The 22,287-nt window shown below is 44.9% G+C and overlaps 2 protein-coding genes and 1 pseudogene across 5 annotated transcripts; 2 read left to right on the plus strand and 1 right to left on the minus strand.

Moving 5' to 3' along the window:
* Positions 1-1,674: 1,674 nt before the first annotated feature.
* On the plus strand, positions 1,675-7,940 carry LOC311100128 (AP-4 complex accessory subunit RUSC2-like; the record flags this gene model as incomplete). The annotated part of the gene is made up of 9 exons (XM_084140900.1): positions 1,675-2,958; positions 3,115-3,415; positions 3,542-4,549; positions 6,042-6,118; positions 6,291-6,465; positions 6,614-6,719; positions 6,843-6,889; positions 7,007-7,739; positions 7,829-7,940. The coding sequence occupies 9 exons, from the start codon at positions 1,675-1,677 to the stop codon at positions 7,938-7,940; spliced, it is 3,843 nt and encodes a 1,280-aa protein (XP_083997026.1).
* Positions 7,941-9,245: 1,305 nt separating this feature from the next.
* On the minus strand, positions 9,246-11,747 carry LOC311099819 (ciliary microtubule inner protein 2B-like; annotated as a pseudogene). The gene is made up of 6 exons: positions 11,683-11,747; positions 10,877-11,069; positions 10,628-10,779; positions 9,966-10,098; positions 9,633-9,835; positions 9,246-9,475 (listed from the first exon to the last, which is right to left on the minus strand). The product of its transcript is annotated as a ciliary microtubule inner protein 2B-like (transcript).
* Positions 11,748-13,312: 1,565 nt separating this feature from the next.
* Positions 13,313-19,201, plus strand: LOC311100135 (uncharacterized protein). Of its 3 annotated transcripts, XM_084140908.1 has the most exons (7): positions 13,368-13,507; positions 13,581-14,203; positions 15,667-15,831; positions 15,985-16,174; positions 16,282-16,361; positions 16,689-16,786; positions 17,114-19,201. In XM_084140908.1, the coding sequence occupies exons 2-7, from the start codon at positions 13,625-13,627 to the stop codon at positions 17,199-17,201; spliced, it is 1,200 nt and encodes a 399-aa protein (XP_083997034.1). In that variant the 5' UTR covers positions 13,368-13,507; positions 13,581-13,624; the 3' UTR covers positions 17,202-19,201. The 3 variants fall into 3 exon arrangements, with proteins under 3 accessions (XP_083997035.1, XP_083997033.1, XP_083997034.1); XM_084140907.1 differs by having other exon boundaries at positions 13,362-14,203; XM_084140909.1 differs by lacking the exon at positions 15,667-15,831 and having other exon boundaries at positions 13,313-14,203.
* The last annotated feature ends 3,086 nt before the right edge of the window (positions 19,202-22,287 follow it).

A 22,287-nucleotide genomic window follows, 5' to 3' on the forward strand; every position in this document is an offset into this window, starting at 1 on the left:
ACAGTTTTCCTTCCACTCTGTTTGTTAACCCTTAACCTTTAAGCAGAGGAGGTGGTGCCCAAGGAGACCAAGCTCTGTCTGATGTACTGTGTTGGGATAAATCTTCTGCTGAAATGACTGAACATAGTCTTTTAAACCTTACCTTGCCAATTCCGTATTACCCGTGCCTACAACAATAATTTCCACAGAATATAGGCCAAACTGTTCTAATCTGAGCAACATAATGATGTCTTCTGTACAGCCCTTTAACTGTTCATTACAGGAAAGCAAACATTATAGAAACAGACAAAAACATCAAGTTTGTTATCTTGATCTGTGTTCCACTAGACCACAGCCTCCGATTAGTAGCCAGGCAGGCAGGGGTGCTGACTGGGACGCGGGGGCATATCAAATATGCAGTGCAGTGGTTAGTCATCTGCAACAACACCCTGTCAGCCTGCATGGCCCACTTTCCACAGGAAGTTCTCTACTGGTATTTATCTCAATGATCTTATTTAAAGACGAGAGGCTCCAAGGAACTGTCAGTGCATGAATCCCAGTTCTCATGGATACGATTCCTATGTGATTAGAGAGAATCTTCAACTATTCTTCTATGCCAAATCAGGAACAGTCAGCTTGTTGATTATAAGTGTATTTTCATACTAAACAGATGAACTGAGACACAGAGACACTTAGGCATAGTTCCTATGATTAAAATATGAGTTGATTATGAATGTGTCTGTAATGGATATTACTACAGTTATGGATAGGTTGCCAGGGTGGAGATATTTGTTGACATGTTTGTTCGAAACCTTTTGAGAATAAAGAGGATTTATTTCAGCCTGTCACCAGATGTTGCTGAGATTACTTACAGATTACACCCAGATGGGGCACTGTAGGGGTGTGAACGGTAGGCTGTGAAGAATAACACCTCTCACAAACAACACTCTGTACCCCAGAAAATGCAGCAAACAGACATTTAGCATTTAGAATCGCATTAAAGTTATTTATAGTGACTTGACCTCAATACGAAAATAAGCTTCAAAGCTCAAGATGAGACTATTTGGATGATTTAACAGAATTCTGAAAATGACAGGGGTTTTATATTCTAAAACAGAGCCAGGTGTAGAGTAGAGCCCACCCTCTCCAAATCTCTTAAAATGACTCTGAGCCAACTCACTGTAATCCATGACAATGTTGTCATAGGAGGCTGAGGCTCAGAACTGTCTCTACAGGGAGGAAGCGCTAGCTAAAGGTTTACGGGACGAGAGTTGGGCTCAGAAAACGTGTTTGTGTGAGTGTGTGTGAACAGTATGTGATAGTCTGCTGTGTGCATAGGTCTAAGACACTGTAACACGGTCTTTCTATCAGACTCTGCAGTGCAGAGTTAGACAGACTATGAGTAACTATGGGTGACTGTTGCTAGGTGGGGAGGGAGGAGGAAGGGAGTACGCCATGGCTGACTGAGTGAATCATGGAGTTCTGGCCCACTGGCCATGCTGATGGCTTGAGGCAGAGGATGTAGTAGTAGTTTGACTTACTATAGGCTCCAGAATTATCACCAAGCTTCATAGTAGCATTGGGCTGCTTATCTGTTCTATTATCCTCATAGCCCATTTAATGCTCTCCTCCTCAGGTGTTTCCTTCGGAGAATGGAGACTCTTGCAGTAATAGCATCACCTCCTAGCTGAGAGAATGAACAGGACGGCCAGCCTATCAGGGGATACCCTGATCGCGTGTCACTTCCCCCTGGTGCAGCTCCCCCCCTGGCAGCTTCCTGTGCAGGCGGCTCTGTGCAACGGCTCTGCCAAGCAGCCTGGTCGGCTGTGCTCCAGCTCCGTAGGTCTGACCCGTGCCGCCTCCCTCCCCGAGCAGGACAACCTCCACAGAGAGCCCTTCCACAGGAGCCTCAGACACATCTCCTCCAGCTACTGGAGCCTCAAGGAAGACCGGGGCGAGGAGGAGGGCGACGGGGAGGGGGGCAGCGACAGCAGCGGGAGGTGTGACTCTGGATCATCACCAGAGGAGGCATCACAGATGACCATCTCCCAAAGACATAAAGAAGACCCTGTAGTTAGAGGTTCTTTACGGTCACACAACTCCTTCCTCCCGAATGAAGGGGTGGATGAAGATGATGAGGATATTGATGGAGATAACCTGCACAGATACCACGAGGACTCCTCTTTTGTGTTGCAGCTGCATGGGAACTCTAACTGGGCCCTGAGTAATGCTGGGAGGTGGACCTCCAAACCTAGGCAATCAGCCAGTCAGCAGAAACATGACAACAAAGGTAATACTGTGTTGATGGACTGTGGGGAGCAGGAGAGACTGGAGGACATTGAAGATAATATGCTAAGATGTGGTGATGAGGGCTACTGCTTCAGCTATGGCCAACCAAAATGTTTCCCTGAGTCTTTCTCTGATGGTCATCTAGAGTATGTCACAGACTCCTCCTGCAACAGCTCTGATGGGGTTCTCGTCAACTTCAGCGCCATCTACAATAAGAGTAACAACCCTGCCTCCCCAAACGACCTCAGCAGCCCTGCAGTGCAGTCCGCCCAGCCAGCAGATGGCTCTGTCTTCCTAAACCTGCACCCTTTCCCCCAGGAGTCCCAGGGGCCTCAGGCTGCTGGACCTACTCAGGGGAGCCGAACAACCTCCTCTCCTCATGACTGGGGGCCTTCTGCCCCCTGCTGGTCACCGCAGGCGCTGGACTCCAACTGTAACGTCTACCTTCCTGACGCCCAGAGCCTCCTGTCCTCTCTGGAGGTCTCTGACCTCACTTCCTGTCTCCAGAGCCAGGCCAGGCTGCTGCCCACAGGGACCACCCAGAAGTACTACAAGCTGGTGACCTGTGACCTCTCATCCCAGTCAGCCTCGCCTAGCCCAGCCTGGTCCAGCACCACCAGTGTCACCTCAGAGGGCCAATACGTCCTCTTCAGTAAGGCCCGGGGAGATCAGGGCCAGGGTAACAAACAGGTAGGCGTACCACAATGATGTACAGTATGTTTAAAAAGAAGCCCAATTTTTGTTTGTCTCCTTCATGTTTTGACTAATTTGTAAGATGTTGTATGATGAATGACTTTCATAACGGTTGACTTTCCTAATCAAAGTTTTCTCTTTCTCCATGGCCAGCAGGAAGAAGGCTCAGACAAAGAAGGGAGGAGAGCTACCCTATTGCACCATCCTCGCTGTATGAGCTGGGACTCCCAACATGTCACCTCCTTCACTGAGATTGCCCACTGTAAGAGACATACAGACAGCTGTCAGAGCTCCAACCACTCCCACACCACCCAGGACCTGTGTCCCATCCAGGAGGCAGTTTCCCTGGGCCAGAGTAGCAGCCACTCCCCCCTACTGCTGAGTCCCAACGAAGGCAGTAGCACTGTGTCCAACCACCCTTCTGTGTCACCGGACCATGAGGCAGAGGAGGAGGGTAAGAAAACAAGCCAGTCTGTATTTGTACATGAGTAATAGTGATTCAGCTGAAGCTAACCCTTGTTTTTTCCTATTTTACAAACGTTCAATCCCCTGTCCTCCCTCTTTCCCCTCCCAATCATAGGGGCGTGTTCATGGGCCACTCCTGTGGTGCGCTACAGTAAGGCTCAGAGGCCCACCTCCCTGCCCATCCAGCCCTTCGTCCTGCTTCCCCCAGCCGGTAAACCTCAGAGCCAGCCCCTGGGCTCCCTGCTGGACCAGTACATCAGCCACAAGAGCACCAAGCCCAGCTCCCAGCCAGGGTTCAAGTGCAAGGGCAAAGGCAACAGACTCCTGACCCACCTGCGTCCCTCACCACTGGGCAGCTATGGAGCCATCATCCTGGAGGGCCCCTCTAGCTCTGATACCTGCTCCACCTGCACACCAAGTCCAGAACGCTTCCAGTCCAGACGCAACTGGACACACTCCAGTCCTTACAGTAGCCCTGGCTTTACTCTGACCAGTCCAAAACAAGCTCAAATAAGCACAAAACAATCTAATACCGAACTAACCCAGGTTCATTCATGCCAGGACCAGCTCTTTGCAGACCTAGACCAAAGCTACCCCAGCCCAGGTCAGGCCCACAGTAGCCCAAAACAGTCTCAACGTAAAGATTCAATCAAACGTAGCCAGGGCATGGCTCAGATCTGCCAAGATCTTATTCACCGGTTTCCAGAGCAGAAGAGCCCCAGCCCAGTCCTCCTGACCCACAGCCCTCACTGCCCCATCACCTCCCATGTAGCAACCATGTCACCCTCTGCCAGTCACACCCATCATCCAGACCTGCTGGTGTCCTTCTCTCCAGACCAACCCTTACCGCCCCACAAGGGAACCCCACTAACCTCAGTACCTAAGGCTGGGTCTGCAGCCTCTCACTATAGCCTGACAGCTGCTCTCTCCTCAGTGGCTCCTCTGTCCTCTCTGAGTGCCCTCCTGAAGCCCCTGGTGTCTGCAGGGCCCAGTGTGAAGCAGCAGCATCAACAACAGCACTGTGACTCCTTCAGCCTGAGTGACAGTTGGCCACCTGTGGAGTTCTGCCTGTCACCTGAAGCCTCCTACGAGTCTCTGTCCATCAGCCATCTGCAGAGGAGAGGTGAGGGGGAGGAAGGGGCCTGATCTGTGTATAGGGGATAGAGCATGGAAAATCTCATATATACTGTAGATTGGTGAGGTAGTGTACATGTAGGTGAGAATGTATGGGGTTAAGGGTGTTTTGAGCTGAGAGCATATAATGTGGATTGTGTGATGTGATGTTGACTATGTGTGATGTCAACATATAAAGAGGATGTGTGTGGTAGGCAGACAGTGTCGGTAATCTAGTGTAAGATGGAGAGTAATTAGGCTGTACTGAACAGTCATTATGGGAAACTGGAATCCTGCATTGTCTGTTACTCGGCAGAGCTTGCTGTAGCAGTGCCTTCAATACCCTGAATGTTTTTTTTTCAAACATGACCTATTTTTATCTCTCCCTGCACAGGATTGGCTGAGACATCTAGTGTGTGTGTGTGTGTGTGTGTGTGTGTGTGTGTGTGTGTGTGTGTGAGAGTGTGCAAGCTCCAGTGAGTGTGTTGCAGTGGGTGCAGTGTTGTTGATACGCTGGATATATGATTCACATAATTATGTTAATTTTTTTGTGTCACAATAGAGTTACATTATTATAACCAAACAATGTAAATGTTAATCACATGCTTGTATGCACATCATCTTGTGAAAGCAAAGCTTGCACAGTGATGTACTGTCCGTTTAGCAGGGGAGAGGACTGTAGGCAGATTTAATATGCATGAAGATTGTACCCTGACATTTTAGAGAGAGCCAGAGCAAGATGGAGGAAGGGAGAGAGGAAAGGGGAGAAAACAAGTAGGGAGGAAGGAAGTGAGAGAGTAGCAATAGAGCATTCTGTCTCTTACTCTTCCCATCCTCCTTTTTCACCATGGTGGATGAATCATGTAGTCACACCCATCATCCAGACCTGCTGGTGTCCTTCTCTCCAGACCCACCCTTACCGCCCCACAATCATGAATCATGTCCAGTATCCCTGCACATTGTACATTTACCCTGTATACCAGTGTGTACCAACCCTGGTCCTTGAGTACCCCCAACATTACACATGTGTATTGTAACCCTGGACAAGCACACCTGATTCAACTTGTCAACTAATCATCACGCCCTCAATGAGCTGAATGAGGTGTGTTTGTCCAGGGCTACAACAAAAATGTGTACTGTTGGGGGTACCGGAGGACCAGGGTTGGGGAACACTGCTGTATACTGTTTAGATTCCTCTCTTATTTCTTGTTTTTGTATTATATTTTATTGTTAGTTGTACTTTAAAAAAATATTGAATACTGCACTGTTGGGTAGCTTGCAAGTTAAGCATTTCACTGTACTTGTGCATGTGATAAATAAAACTTGTGGTTCTCTATATAGCCACACCCCTTTTTTTCCAGTGTGATGTTTCTGGTTAATGAATGGAAATCTGGTAGTGTTTTATGTCAGTCCCCTCAGGTATTTTCATAACCCCCTGCATGGTACAGAATAGGACATTAGCCAACTCCTGATGTGCTTCTTCCCTCTTCATGTTTCTCCAGGTCTGCTGAAATCTGTGAGCTTGGCAGTGGATTTGGTCATGGCTCATTTTGGCACCAGTCGAGATCCTGGGGAAAAGGTACAGTGCATCTGAGCTAAAAGTAATCTGAAGGGAACTAGAATAACCGGACAAGTCACAATAAATGACGGTAGCCCTTATAGGATGAATCAACCCCTATAAAGATATGTTATTATTTTAGAATTACAGTGTAAATATTGATCATGATATGATAATGTTCCACTCTCTCCAGATGCAGCTAGGGAACAGCTCTAGGAGTCCCACCATTGGTGGTCTAGTTCTGGAGCATCTGTGTCCCACCATCCAGAACATTCTGCAGGATGGCCTCAGGGACCACAAACTGGACCTGATAATCGGTCAGCGACGCAACCACGCCTGGAACATGGTGGAGGCCTCCACTCACACAGGTCAGAGATGCATGGTGGTGATGATGATAATAATGATGATTATATGGGGTGTGGGGGGTTGTGGTAGGTTTGATGCTGATGATGGTATGAATACAGTGCTACAGTTGCTCATGGGGTTGTAGTTTAATGGTCTCTGTTCCTGTGTCAGGCCCTACCACCCGGGTGCTCCACAGCCTGCTGTCCAAGGTGAGGCACTGCTCCCTGCTGACCAGCCACTGTATGAAACTACGAGCCTTCATCATGGGCCTGCTCAAGTGAGTCCCTGTCAAGTCTCTGATGGTCTTTTTTAGTATAATATCACATTGTGTACTAATGTTGTGTGTTGATTTATGAAATGTTATTATTGTAAAATGAGGGACTTATATTCTCTCTTTTAGCCTGAGGGCCTTGGAATTCTGGCTGAACCACCTCTACAACCAAAAAGGTATGTGTTTAGATTAAAGGACAGGCTCTTTTTTCCTTTTCTCCGAATTGTTATTAGAAAAAATTATGTTCTTGAAACGTACCTCTCTCATACACTTTCCAACTCTCCTCTCCCCAGAGGTGGTGACAGCTCACTACCATCCATGGGGTTTCCTCGCCATGTCGCAGGGGCAGTGTCAGCCTCTGTTCCAGGAGCTCCTCCTCCTGCTGCAGCCTCTCTCCATTTTACCCTTTGACCTCAACCTGCTGCTGGAGCCCCGCCTGCTACACAACAGACAGCTCTGCTCCGAGGAACAAGCTCCACCATGCTCCACCTTTCTCATGACCAGTTGTCCCCTGTTGAAAGGAGACAGCGAAGACAGACGGGGGGCATATGGCTTTATGGATGGACCCAGGGAGAACAGCAGGCCAACAGGTGACCCACACCAGCTGGTAGAGCATCTTCAGGGGTCCTCCCAGGTTTTAAAGGTCATGGGTCAGGAGAAGAGGGTGAGGCCTGTAGGCGAGTCTAGCAGGAACCTGTGGTCAGCCACCATTCCAGGGTGGTGGCAGAGACAACCTTCCCACACGGAGGGGGTGGTGGAGGGGGTGGAATGTGGACAGATTTACATGCATGTCATCCACTCTGAGCCTCAGCAGGGGATGGAGGGGAGGAGAGAAGAGGAGACTTCACAGGAGGGCAGGAGGGAGGGAAGGGGTCCGGAGACCCCCAGGATGACGGCAGACCCCCAGGATGAGAGGCCTTCCCAGGGTGGGCTACGCTGGGCCAAGCTCTTTGGATCAGGAGGGGACCACCCCACCAGGACACAGAGGGCACCCCAAAACCTCAATGGAACACAGACCCAGAAAAGGTCAACATTTATCACTGAACTATGGCTAACCTGTTCATATGTTGTTATTACAGTTCCTCCTTAACAACTGTATTTCTCTTGTCTTACAGGAGACCTTCACAGTGGCTGCAGTTGGACAGCTCTCAGCTGGGCCTATTGGCTCAGACAGTGTGGTCAGGGAAACTCCCAGCTCCACAGCCTGACCGGAAACACCAGACATAGACATGGTGCCCCAGGACCACATTCTCTCACCCATGAGATGTTGAACGGAGAGGGGTAGGGAGAAGAAGAAAAGATACATTACCAAAAATCTCAACCGCATGATCCTGAGTCAGTCTTATAGTGCAAAGTGTTACACACAGACACCTAAGCTAGAACACACTCACTGGTCAGAAAAGCACATTACACCATTTGATACAACGGTCTGAGCATGGGTGATACATTTTGCTGTATGTCATTTTAAGGCAATAACAACTCCCCCAATGTTTAGTTATATTTACAAGTGCTTCTGTTCATCTGTCATGAATTGGAATTTATGCAATAGATTCTCCCTGTGCACATGTCTATCAAACTATGTAGTCAGAGAGAGGCTCTACCCATGCTACGGTCTTGCCTTAGGATCTGAAAGCCTTGTGGACCATCCCAGACTCTCCATAAGAAACCAATTAGCATTTAATGGAACTGCATGCATACTGTACAGTAGCATCCTATTCTCCTAATAGTATCAATCTGTCCTCTACCTTCCAACCCCTATACCCTGTCTATTCAATGTGCGAATGGAATGTCAACAGAAAATGCAGAAAGGCAATCTTTACTAGCCATGTTAGCTAGTGCCAAATGTTATGCCACTCAGTAGCCTTGTGCAGTGGCTTATCTTCCAAAAGGAGGTTGCCTTCATATTCAGCTAGACAAATTCAATACGTGTTTGTGAGGTAATCCAGACTGTAGCATGGTAAGATTTCTGTGCATGTGTAAAGAAATATATATGTTCAAGGACTCATTAGGTGCTAATTTCATCCTACTACTTTGTGTGGTTGTTCTACCTATATCAATGTCCTAATATATTGTTTTTTATGAAAGAGAAGTAGAGTTTTGTAAATATTTAGGTAATCAAATCCTAGATTTGTGGAACCGTTAGGATCCAAATTGAGTGCGTGTGCACAATATTAAGCTATCATGTTGTGTTTCAGGTGTACACTGTTTTGATAGGCCAGTACTACTAAGCTAAGGAGAAAAAGGAAGTCTGAAATTGCGTGACAGGAATGACTTGGTTATTATAACCTCTGCAATAATGTGAAAGTGAGTTTATCATAACCCCTCTCATCTCTCCTCCCCAACCTAACTGTCCTTATCTTATAACCTTAGAAGAATGCACCCTCTCTGAGTGTAAGTTCCCTGTGACAATCAACCTTTGCAAATAAAGATAACTTATTGATTTATCTTGTGACTTATACTTCACATTCACTTGTAAAATAAATTATATTTCTAAATGTTTTGCTCATACAAAAAATCGGCCATTATTATTTTTCACCCTGGGATGTACATAGTCCACGGACCAAAGTTTTGCTGTTTCACAGACACTGTTATTTCTAAGTCCTTGGATTCATCACTCAGTTCTCTACCCTGGTCCTTGTGATTGTCTGGTGAATTGTTCCTCCGATACTGGGCTCTGGCATCAATTTTCCTCTGAGTGCCACTCAGCCCCAAGGCATTGTGGGTAAGCTGCTCAAAGGTCTGGCCGTACCTGAACTTGTATCCTGTGGGCAGATTGAAGGTGACTTGATTAAGACTTGATCTTGATGTGATTATATAATATGATGAAAAAGTATAATAATCAAGATGGTATATATGGAGATTTCATAGCTGTTTGTGAGGCTTGGTACTGTATAGTGTTTTGAAGAGGTTTAGGCCCACCTGGAACATGGCCGGTGTAGGAGGGCAGAAGGCCCCAGTGGGAGGGGTAGACAGTGGGGATGGGGGGCAGGGCTCCTGATTCCTCCCCAGGGAGGTGGGGTCCCTCCTCATCTCCTTCCCAAACTGAACCAGGGCCTTGTTGGTGGTGATGGGGTAGCCCGTGCCAATCAGCAAGCGAGATTTGGGCACGTACCCTGTGAAACCTGAATACTTGCCCAAATGGAAGATCTAGTCAATACAAAGAGACTCCCATACAGTTGATTGTGCAGCACACTAAAGCAAACACTATCATATGAGGTATTTCAAATGGTACCTCTGGCATACTGTACCTACCTGAGATGAAGTACTTGTGTGGACTGCTGTCTGCCATGATGTACGGAGAGCCTTTGGGCTTCCAGGGGTCCATGGTCTTGTAGGGGGCTGGCTCTTTAGAGATGACCGTCAGAGGGGTGCTCAGTCTCCGAGGCTGGAGGGGATAGATAGAATGACAGACATTATGGTTGAGACAGAGAAGGTATTGAAGCTTCTGGCTCCTACCCAAGGCCCTATCCCAGACTATAGACCTTTGATTATAAGAGGAGAAGATTTTCTCCCATGGTATCAATGTGAAATTGTTATCATTCAATAAACTTCTAATGCGGGTGCATGGGATTTGTTGGATTATAGTCGGGTGTGGTTTCGTTGCATCCAATGGCAGTGTCTGTGATAAGGTAATGCAATGAGCTGCTTGTGGATTTGACAGCTCTAATGCAGTTCCACCTCCGACACCACCAAAACAACGCTATATGTCAATCTGATTGAATCTAGCCCATAATTGATCTGAATCTGTGGATGGTCTATGATTGGAGAGCTCTCCAGGTTGTGCACCTGGCCTCGTTTAGACAGACAGTGAGTGATACATGACACAGGATCTCAGCATGGATTATTAAACAGGGATGACCCTGTGGGTGGATGCATGCATGCATAAGTGAGAAAGAGAGATTAGAGCTTGTTACATTGAACTCAGAGGTGGTGTTGTTGCTGACAAGCGGTATTGCTGATGCCAGGCGAACCCTCCTCTGCTGGTCCCGGTCAAACTCAGACAGGGTCTCGCGACATGTCTCGGGGTACATACGGGAGAAGTAGTTCTGGCTTTTGGGAACAAAGCCTGTAAAAGACACCAGAGTCAACACAATGCAAAACATATTTTACAGAAGAGAAGGAGTTCCGCTTAATGTATGAAAGCTGAGCAACAGTATGTTTACCAGTGTAGCCCGGTATCATCCTCTCCAGATTCCTGCGTTCACCATGGTGGCTCCTCCAGATCTCGTCCCGTGGGCCTGTCTGTCTCTGTGGAGGGGAAGCAGCCCGTGTGGAGGACCAGACGACGCGAGTGTGACACCTCCGGAGAGGACAGCAGCTTGGTGGTACTTCAGCTGGGGGCAATAACCTGCATACCTGAGGACAGAGAGAGAGGTGGTGAGGATTGTGAAAATATTTTAAACAGGACTTTTTGGATTTATTCTCTGTCATGTTGACAGTAGTGTAAATAATTAAAACCTATTACCATGTCCATGATTATATCAAAGTATGGCTTTATTGAGGTGGAAGGTGACTATGGAACTCAGGTAGTTAGTTTGAGCTGTGTTGTGTTCCTTCATGTCAGCAAGTTCAGCCTCTGAGTTGAACCTTCCTGGGTACCGTTGCCATGAGTGATGGCTTCGAGCACTGACTTGCTCTTTCATCCTCATGGAAATTTCGTGTAGGGTTGTGAAATTGTGTGTGTTAATTCCTTAGGCCTATACTAGGCCGAATGTATGCTATGTGTAATGAGAGAAAGGGCGAAATAATCAAGTAAAATGTATGCGCAAGCATAAAATCTATGGAATTACGCACGAATAGCCTGCTCATTAATGCATCATTGAAAAAGTTAGAATGCAGTAATTTGCCTATACATAGCACACCATGCATGTAATACAAATAAAGCGTAATATTGCACAAATCTAATTAGAGTATTTAATTAATTGATTTGCTAAAATACAAAAGCAAAGCAGTAGTGTGAATTACCTACCCCGGTATGTACTGCGGTTGAGGTGTCACCAGCACCTTGCTGAATTTTGGCGGGAATTCCTCCATGTTGCCCATACATTGTACCTCTGAACCGGACTCGAGATCTGGGGCCGGGCGCCTGACAGGAGCGCACATTGTAGTGTTTGTGGGTGGTTGTCGGGATGTGGACTGCGCGCAGAGATATGTCGACTGCGTGCAGAGATATGTCGACTGCGTCTAGACCAGGTCAAGGATCCATTATTCCGTCATTTCATTGTTGCCTTTGTGAAGGTAATCTGCTCGCATTTTGCCCCCAACATTCTCAAGCTTGTAGTTGTGTACTTTACTGTAGGCTACAGCTTGTTGCTTCACTCCGCAGTGGCAAATACGCACCGCCCTCACACATTCCCATGCACCTTATGGTCAAACAGGTGTCATTTTAATAAACAAACTAGTCTATCCTTCCTAATAGTTGTTTCACATATTCAAAAGGCTTATTTTCTTATTTTTCTTTTATTCGATATAGAGTTTTCTTTTTTACACAAGCACTCCTGGTTTTGTTTTTTAGCCATCTCACATGCTTGCCCCAATTTTCATTGTTCATTTTGAAATAAAATTAGAAATCTGAAAGGTTATCAAGTTTATGTGGCATAGAATTATACTGGTCTATAGCGGCACCTGGTGAATTACAGCAGCATTGCTGCATTGGCTGGGATATTTCCTTGTGTAGAATAAAATAAAATAGGTATGTATTCCTTTAGTAATAGCTGAAAGGTCGAACTTCTCATTTGTACTCCTCTCTTCTAGTATCATATTCCTGAGTGAAAATTGCATTTCACATCAGTGTTTACAGGTGCTGATTCTGCCTGTACACTGACTCAAAACAAATTAGTTATGTGAAAATCCACATTTAAAATAAGTGGCAGACAGCCTACTCTATGTGTAGGCTATGCTTAAGCGGCTCAAACAGGTCACAGCCTTTGGAGTTGTAGACTATGTACAAACTTCATGTTAAAAGCACTGTGTGTGTAACTAGTTCCACAGCCTTTTTTTTTAAAGGTAAGATGCCCAAATAATGCTTTCTAGTTGAATGAACATATGAGACCATTTGAGCAAAAACATCATTTTAAGTTGACTGAATTTTTTGTCTACGTTTTGTCATGTTGGAGCTAAGTTTGGGCCAACTTAAAAGGTTAAGTTCAGGTAATACTTTGACTGAAACATTGAGTAAAATCATTTTTTAAAGGCTGTAGAACCAGTTACTTAATAATATTTAGTTGAAACCACTAGACACCATTGTGTATGTCACACCTACCCACTCACATACATGCCAAACCTCTTATGTAAGGTATTTTTGTCAATGTCATGACAAGTATTATCTTATCTTTCAGGGGAAATATGGATGTTTCATCAGCAGCTAACTGGTTGAGAAGCCCCTCAGTCAGTCTGTGGGACTGACACATGGTGTTGCTATCACTATGGCCTTGTCATGACTTGTTTCTGTCATACCTGAGTTTGATGGTGTTTGGTGGGAGGAGTTGTGGCCGCAGATGAGAGGGAGTCATACTTCCCAGACACAAACCACAGAGATATGCCAGGGAACAGCCGCGCCCAAGCAGCCCTCCACATGCATGCAGCATCACCGCCGTGACAGGATGATTGATGACGAGGCGTGTCATGAGGATGTAGGCGAAACGTCTCAGACTGCGCAGGCTTCTCTAAGATACTTTACTTTGTCCTCCTCGTGCTGCTACCATTTCGGAGAAGAAGAGTGAAAAGAAGAGGACAGGATTTGGGTTTTGGAGATGAATTTGTACAGGAGCTTTGGCAATCTTCTGGAGATCTGGGTGACTGAGAGTGGACCCCCCAACACCATCTCAGACCCCCAGGAGGGGGTAGCTTTGGAGGGCCAGTGGGAAGGGGGTGACTCTGGAGATTCCCTCACCCTTTCAGGGACAACTTCCATGTCTAAATCTGACGTGGGGACACTGGTGCGGTCTGATACAGAGGATTCTGGGATGGAGATAACCAGCTCTGAGGCTTCTCTCCCCTCCTCCCCTCCCTCTGTGTGCATGGGTAATACAGCTATTGATCCTGTCTCAACAACTTCATTCAGGGACGAGGATGGACTCCCCTCTACCTCTCCTCCATGCTCTCCTGTCCTCTCTCTGCCATCCTCCTGCTCCTCTTCCTCCCTGTCCCTCTGCCTCAGGACCAGGGCTCAGGGGCACAGGGAGCTGGCTGCGGTCATGCACCGAAATGTGGAGCAGGCACTGAGGAAGACAGACGCAGGTGGCAGGTGGCAGGTCCTGAGGCCTGTAGACAGAGGCGCTGCGCCCCGACGGCAGTGTCACATGGCTTCACTACCCTCAATGCACCCCGTGACCCATATCCAGAGGGCAGGTCACAGGTCAGCGAGCGCTGGTCTGAGGAGGACAGTCAGCCTGTCAGTCGTGGATGAACAGGCCTCAACAGAGCTGCTGCAGCACAGAGGAGGCCTCTCCCCACATCACAACACTCTGCCTGCTCAGACAGACACAGAGGTGGGTTTATATTGAAAGGAGTTGTTTACTTCAATCTTATGATTCTCTGACTGTTTTCATTCAAAATAATCTAGTTTGAGACTGAGACAGAGTGATCCATAGTGCCGGGTTTTTCCCCAAAGCCTCAGCCATCTGATTGTTTGGCAATTTTTTCCTCTTCATGGTTTGTATATGGGACATCTTCAGTAGTCATTGGAAATATTATTTCCAAATGTATTGAGCAAACATTAATATCTGATTGTTATCACATATGTTGTTATGACATACGTTATCACGCAATATGCCGGACGGAAGTCCATTGTCATGTTCAAGCAGTGTACCGTCTATAAATCATGATGTTTCATGTCTGTTTTTACAATGGACTGAAGGAAAGTCAGGGAGGTGTAATGAGCCTTTACCCTTTATCACAATTAACGTTTGCAACACACACACACACACACAAACAGACACAGCGCTAGAAAGGAAGACAAACACTTAATTACATTGACTGAATCCCTTTCATACATTTTAGTCATTTCATACCTGTGGGTTGTCATTGTTCATATTGTAGTGTGTCAGACTGTGAACCAGTCTTTCCAGGTGAGCAGTCAGCCACTGGCATAAGTGGAATGGAGCCAACCTGGTGCAGTGCTGCCTAGGCAGATGGATTATGTGGGTGTTGTGTTGAGCAGTCTGCTGTGTTGTTGATAAGATTTTGACGGACATGTCACAGTTCTGTGTCAAATGGCGAAGAGAGGGCAGTCCCATTGGGGGAAATCCTTTATTTACAGATTTTGGCCGAGATAATATTTTATCCTTATACAAATTGTCAGTCTTCTGCCCCAAGGATTCCTCTTTGTAATGTTATTATCCAAAGGTCATGTAGAGTGTTGACAATGGTTGGTGAAATGAAGTAGATGATATAGGAACATTAGGTCTCAAATGGAGATATTAGTCAGTATACCTCCGGAACATTAGGTCTCAAATGGAGATATTAGTCAGTATACCTCCGGAACATTAGGTCTCAAATGGAGATATTAGTCAGTATACCTCCGGAACATTAGGTCTCAAATGGAGATATTAGTCAGTATACCTCCGGAACATTAGGTCTCAAATGGAGATATTAGTCAGTATACGTGGAGGTCTTTGCTCTCGGCAGGACTCAGATAGGGTGCTGTGTGTTCATCAGGCAGGCAAAGGCCAGTTAAAGGCCACCTCATTAGTTGAGCTCTCTTTGGGGAAGAAATATACAGTATTTCATGCTCCTAATGACTGTGCACTTTATTTAGTCACTAATCAGCAATGAAAATATCAAGTGTGCTGCCCCATAAGTCATAACATTAGATTGCTACTCTATTCTATTCTATTCTATTCAGAGCAATACATGTTTTGTGAAGTAATACGCCAGAGTTAATTTACTGTGTACTTTCCCATGTGCACTGTTACCTTCCATGTGTAAGTCTCTGCATGTGTCGTCTTTACAGATCAGGCAGAAGGATGTGTGTGAGGGAGCGTATGAGGGGCTCACCCCAGGGCTGGGGTACCTGGAGCATGTGTGCCGGATGTTGGAGGAGATTGCTAGGCTACAGATGCATAACCAGAGGTTACAGGTGGAGATGGAGGCTCTCCAGGAGCAGCAGGAGAGCAGGGTAAGAGGATATGTTGACATTTGACATATCTGGGTCATGTGGATGAAGCTACTAATAAGTCAGTATTTGAGTTGCTTTGCTGTGAGCATTGACATAGTCAGTATAGCAGGTAATTATTAATCAACATTTGACATGCTGTTTCTATCCATATAGAATTCAGAACACAACCATTGTGACTGCAAGGCTGCTGAGGAGGGTGGCCGCTCTTCCAATGAAAGACGACTTGATGCCAAAGATTATGTTGAGGACTTACCCTGCCAATCATCTCAAAATAATAGTAACATGCATCAGCATTTTCGACGGAGGTCAGCATCGGACACAAGACTCATGGTGGGATATCTGAGTGAGTGACCCTCCAATTTTACTTCCCTGAGTGTACACTGCGAATCACTGTGTCATCATTGGTTTATTTGGGTTGAAACTGAGGGTTGTGAGTTGTGTGTGTTTTAGGGAAGGTGAAGGAAGAGTCTGGACGGCGGTACCTGAGTATAGAGGATCTGCTTGAACAGCCCGAGGATGACAAAAAGCAGGTAAGATGATGTAAACTAAACTCAAATGCATGCACACACGCACGCACACACACACACACACACACACACACACACACACACACACACACACACACACACACACACACACACACACACACACACGCATGCATGCAGGTATGCATGGACACACTTGCACACACACTTGCGCAAATTGTACACACACTCAAATAGACACATAATTAAGCTGTATTGTCGTATTTGTGTGTGTGTCGAGTATGTCTGTATGAAAGTATGCTTGTGCCTATGTGTTTTTTGAATGAGTCTGCATATATGTCTATATTGACAACTATCTATGTGCCTCTCCAGGAGAAAGAAGGAGCAGGAAAGAAAGAACAGCAAAGTAGGATTAAGACCTGGAAGCTGAAGATTGGCTCTCTGAGGAGGGAGACCACAGAGAAAACCAGGTGAGACGACAGCGACACCTGGAGGACAGTGTGTGTTGTGTCATACTACATGATGCACTTTTGAAAAATATCCATGCTGCTCTAACATGGCAGCCAAATGGGAATGATTCACTGTTGTGAATAGATAATGCACAGTGTGCTCAGAGGAGCACAGACTTAGCCTAGGCATCTGTTCATGAAAATTCACTTGGACCCATCCCAAATGACCTCTTTGTTTACAATCACTCACAGGCTTACTGTGCATTGAGGAATTATGTATTAAGACTTAAATATTCCATCCATGCAATCTTTAATAGTTCTGGTGTATGATTTTTCTTCCACATAAAGCCAACAGATTCATTCATCCGTGAAGAAGGCTAGCGGGCGTCGGTTGGGACAGCTTTTCAGGAGGAGAAGGAAAACTGTGCCAGAATGAGAAGAGCAGAATATTCCAACATTACAGTCATTGGTCCTAAGTAACATTCCTCTTCTATGACTTGAAGAATGAGGACACATACTGTAGCACTTTTTCCACAAAGCTGTGGATGCACAGGACTACAATCTATTTAGTCATCTCAATATATGGATAGAAATGTTTATTTATTGTCTGCTGCTACGTTTGTATTTATTTATACTCAAGTACCATATATATTTTTTATATTGCAATTACATGTAGCCATTAACCAATGTGTTTTTATGTTTCTTTGATGTCCATCAAGTACATTAGCTATAGGCTATGATCATATATGATCCATGTCTGTCTGTATCCCCACGTCTACAACAGGATATTTATTTTTCACTTTTGGTTTATATAATCTTTTCAGGAAACCAAATAATGCCTGCCTTCAATAGTTAGAGTAAAAATAAATAATATACAGTACAAGTCAAAAGTTTGGACACACCTACTCATTCCAGGGTTTTTCTTTATTTTTACTATTTTCTAAATTGTAGAATAATAGCGAAGACATCAAAACTATGAAATAACACATATGGAATCATGTAGTAACCAAAAAAGTGTTGAACAAATCGAAATATATTTTATATTTGAGATTCTTCAAATAGCCACCCTTTGCCTTGATGACAGCTTTTCACACTCTTGGCATTCTCTCAACCAGCTTCATGAGGTAGTCAACTGGAATGCATTTTAATTAACAGGTGTGCCTTGTTAAAAGTAAATTTTTGGAATTTATTTCCTTTTTAATGTGTTTGAGCCAATCAGTTGTGTTGTGAAAAGGTAGGGGGGGTATACAGAAGATAGCCCTATTTAGTAAAATACCAAGTCCATATTATGGCAAGAACAGCTCAAATAAGCAAAGAGAAATGACAGTCCATTATTACTTTAAGACATGAAGGTCAGTCAATACGGAACATTTCAAGAACTTTTAAAGTTTCTTCAAGTGCAGTCGCAAAAACCATCATTCGCTATGATGAAACTGGCTCTCATGAGGACCACAGGAATGGAAGACCCAGAGTTACCTCTGTTGCAGAGGATAAGTTCATTACAGTTACCAGCCTCAGAAATTGCAGCCCAAATAAATGCTTCACAGAGTTCAAGTAACAGACACATCTCAACATTAACTGTTCAAAAGGGACTGTGTGAATCAGGCCTTCATGGTCGAATTGCTGCAAAGAAACCATTACTAAAGGAAACCAATAATAAGAAGAGACCTGCTTGGGCCAAGAAACACGAGCACTGGACATTAGACCGGTGGAAATGTGATCCTTTGGTCTGGAGTCCAAATTTGAGATTTTTGGTTCCAACCGCTGTGTCTTTTAGAGACGCGGTGTGGGTGAACGGATGATCTCTGCATGTGTAGTTCCCACCATAAAGCATGGAGGAGGAGGTGTTATGGAATGGGGTTGCTTTGCTGATGACGCTGTCTGTGATTTATTTAGAATTCAAGGCACACTTAACCAGCATGGCTACCACAGTATTCTGCAGCGATACACCATCCCATCTGGTTTGGGCTTAGTGGGACTATCATTTGTTTTTCAACAGGACAATGGGTGATTGATCGTCATCTTGAACTTCTTCCATTTTCTAATAATTGCACCAACAGTTGTTGCCTTCTCACCAAGCTGCTTGCCTATTGTCATGTAGCCCATCCCAGCCTTGTGCAGGTCTACAATTGTATCCCTGATGTCCTTACACAGCTCTCTGGTCTTGGCCATTGTGGAGAGGTTGGAGTCTATTTGATTGAGTGTGTGGACAGGTGATTTTTATACAGGTAACAAGTTCAAACAGGTGCAGTTAATACAGGTAATGAGTGGAGAACAGGAGGGCTTCTTAAAGAAAACTAACAGGTCTGTGAGAGCTGGAATTCTTACTGGTTGGTAGGTGATCAAATACTTATGTCATGCAATAAAATGCAAATTAATTACTTAAAAATCATACAATGTGATTTTCTGGATTTTTGTTTTCGATTCCGTCTCTCACAGTTGAAGTGTACCTATGATAAAAATTACAGACCGCTACATGCTTTGTAAGTAGGAAAACCTGCAAAATCGGCAGTGTATCAAATACTTGTTCTCCCCACTGTGTGTATATATATATATATATATATATATATATATATATATATATATATATATATATATATATATATGTATATATATATATGTATGTATGTATGTATGTATGTATGTATTTGTAATGTATTAAATGACAGACAAATGTTTGTTCAGAACACTTGTTCTGTGCTGCTATGCACTGTACCAAGATAAGATACATACTTTGATAAGATCTTTATTGCAACAAACTCTATCTAGACCCAATATATGAGATTTATGAGACATTTATGAATGTAACCGTAACAGAGATCTCTTCATCCTTACAGAATCTTGTTTGAAGCCGTGATCGAATTTGAGATCCTCTTATTGAATTTCCACTCCATGACTACCCCAGTTGGTGTGCACTTGATCAGTCTTCCAGGAAAAGCTGATCATCTTCCATGAGAAAAGGACCGATTGATTTACAGTAACTGACACAGGTCATCAGCACTCCAATCAACCTTGTTGGAAAATGTATAACCAGTTCATCGTAACAATTACTCCTACATAGAGTCACAGACGATTAACAATGTACCGCTTATTGTTGACAGTAAACATGGGGGAAGAAGAAGAGAGGCAGGGTTAAGTTATACCAGTTTGGCCTCTGTTAGTCTCTATATGATGCCACAGGAGAACACGGGGTTAATGATCTGGCAGGTGCAGGCTGATGAATTAAAGCCAGTGCAATACAGCGCATTTGGAAAGTATTCGGACCCTTCCCTTTTTCCACATTTTGTTACGTTACAGCCTTATTTTAAAAGTGATTAAATAATTGTTTTTCCTCATCAATCTGCGCACAATACCCCATAATGACAAAGCGAAAACAGGTTTTTAGAAATGTTTGCACATTTATAAAAAATAAAAACAGAACTACTTTATATACATAAGTATTCAGACCCTTTGTTATGAGACTCGAAATTGAGCTCAGGTGCATCCTGTTTCCATTGATCATCCTTGAGAAGCTTCTACAACTTGATTGGAGTCCACCTGTGGTAAATTCAATTGATTGGACATGATTTGGAAAGGCACACACCTGTCTATATAAGGTCCCAGAGTTGACAGTGTATTTCAGAGCAAATACCAAGCCATGAGGTCGAAGGAATTGTCTGTAGAACTCAGAGACAGGATTGTGTCGAGGCACAGATCTGGGGAAGGGTACCAAAACATTTCTGCAGCATTGAAGGTCCCCAAGAACACAGTGGCCTCAATTATTCTTAAATGGAAGAAGTTTGGAACCACCAAGACTCTTCCTAGAGCTGGCCGCCCGGCCAAACTGAGCAATCGGGGGAGAAGGGCCTTGGTCAGGGAGGTGACCAAATACCCGATGGTCTCTCTGACAGAGCTCCAGAGTTCCTCTGTGGAGATGGCAGGATCTTCCAGAAGGACAACCATCTCTACAGCACTCCACCAATCAGGCCTTTATGGTAGAGCGGCCAGACGGAAGCCACTACTCAGTAAAAGGCACATGACAGTCCGCTTGGAGTTTGCCAAAAAGCAACTAAAGGACTCTCAGACCATGATAAACAAGATTCTCTGGTCTAATGAAACCAAGATTGAACTATTTGACCTGAATGCCAAGCGTCACGTCTGGAGGAAACCTGGCACCATCCCTACGGTGAAGCATGGTGATGGCAGCATCATGCTGTGGGGATGTTTTTCAGCGGCAGGGACTGGGAGACTAGTCATAATCGAGGGAAAGACAAAACTACAGACAGATCCTTGATGAAAACTTGCTCCAGAGCGCTCAGGACCTCAGACTGGGGCGAAGGTTCACCTTCCAAAAGGACAACGATCCTAAGCACACAGCCAAGACAACACAGGAGTGGCTTCGGGTCAAGTGTCTGAATGTCCATGAGTGGCCCAGCCAGAGCACAGACTTGACTATCGAACATCTCTGGAGAGACCTGAAAATAGCTGTGTAACAACGTTCTCCATCCAACCTGACAGAGCTTGAGAAGATCTGCAGAGAAGAATGGGAGAAACTCCTGAAATACAGTGCCTTGCAAAAGTATTCATCCCCCTTGGAGTTTATCCTATTTTGTTGCATTACAACCTATAATTTAAATTGATTTTTATTTGGATTTCATGTAATGGACATACACAAAATAGTCCAAATTGGTGAAGTGAAATTAAAAATGTGAAATAATTCTAAAAAATCAATAACGGAAAAGTGATGCATGCATATGTATTCACCCCTTTGCTATGACTAAATAAGATCTGGTGCAACCAATTACCTTCAGAAGTCACATAATTAGTTAGATTGTACACAGGTGGACTTTATTTAAGTGTCACATGATCTCAGTATATATATACACCTGTTCTGAAAGGCCCCAGAGTCTGCAACACCACTAAGCAAGGGGCACCACCAAGCAAGCGGCACCATGAAGACCAAGGAGCTCTCCAAACAGGTCAGGGACAAAGTTGTGGAGAAGTACAGATCAGGGTTGGGTTAAAAAGAAATATACGAAACTTTGAACATCCCACGGAGCACCATTAAATCCATTACAAAAAATAGAAAGAATAGGGCACCACAACAAACCTGCCAAGAGAGGGCCGCCCACCAAAACTCACGGAAAAGGCAAGGACGGCATTAATCAGAGGCAACAAAGAGACCAAAGATAACCCTGAAGGAGCTGCAAAGCTCCACAGCGGATATTGGAGTATCTGTCCATAGGACCACTTTAAGCCGTACACTCCACAGAGCTGGGCTTTACGGAAGAGTGGCCAGAAAGAAACCATTGCTTAAAGAGAAAATAAGCAAACACATTTGGTGTTCGCCAAAAGTCATGTGGGAGACTCCCCAAACATAAGGAAGAATGTACTCTGGTCAGATGAGAATTAAATTTAGCTTTTTGGCCATCAAGGAAAATGTCTGGCACAAACCCAACACCTCTCATCACCCCAAGAACACCATCCCCACAGTGAAGCATGGTGGTGGCAGCATCATGCTGTGGGGATGTTTTTCGTCCGCA

The sequence above is a fragment of the Coregonus lavaretus genome, assembly GCF_964263955.1.
Source record: "Coregonus lavaretus genome assembly, chromosome: 24".
Taxonomy (NCBI): Eukaryota; Metazoa; Chordata; class Actinopteri; order Salmoniformes; family Salmonidae; genus Coregonus; species Coregonus lavaretus.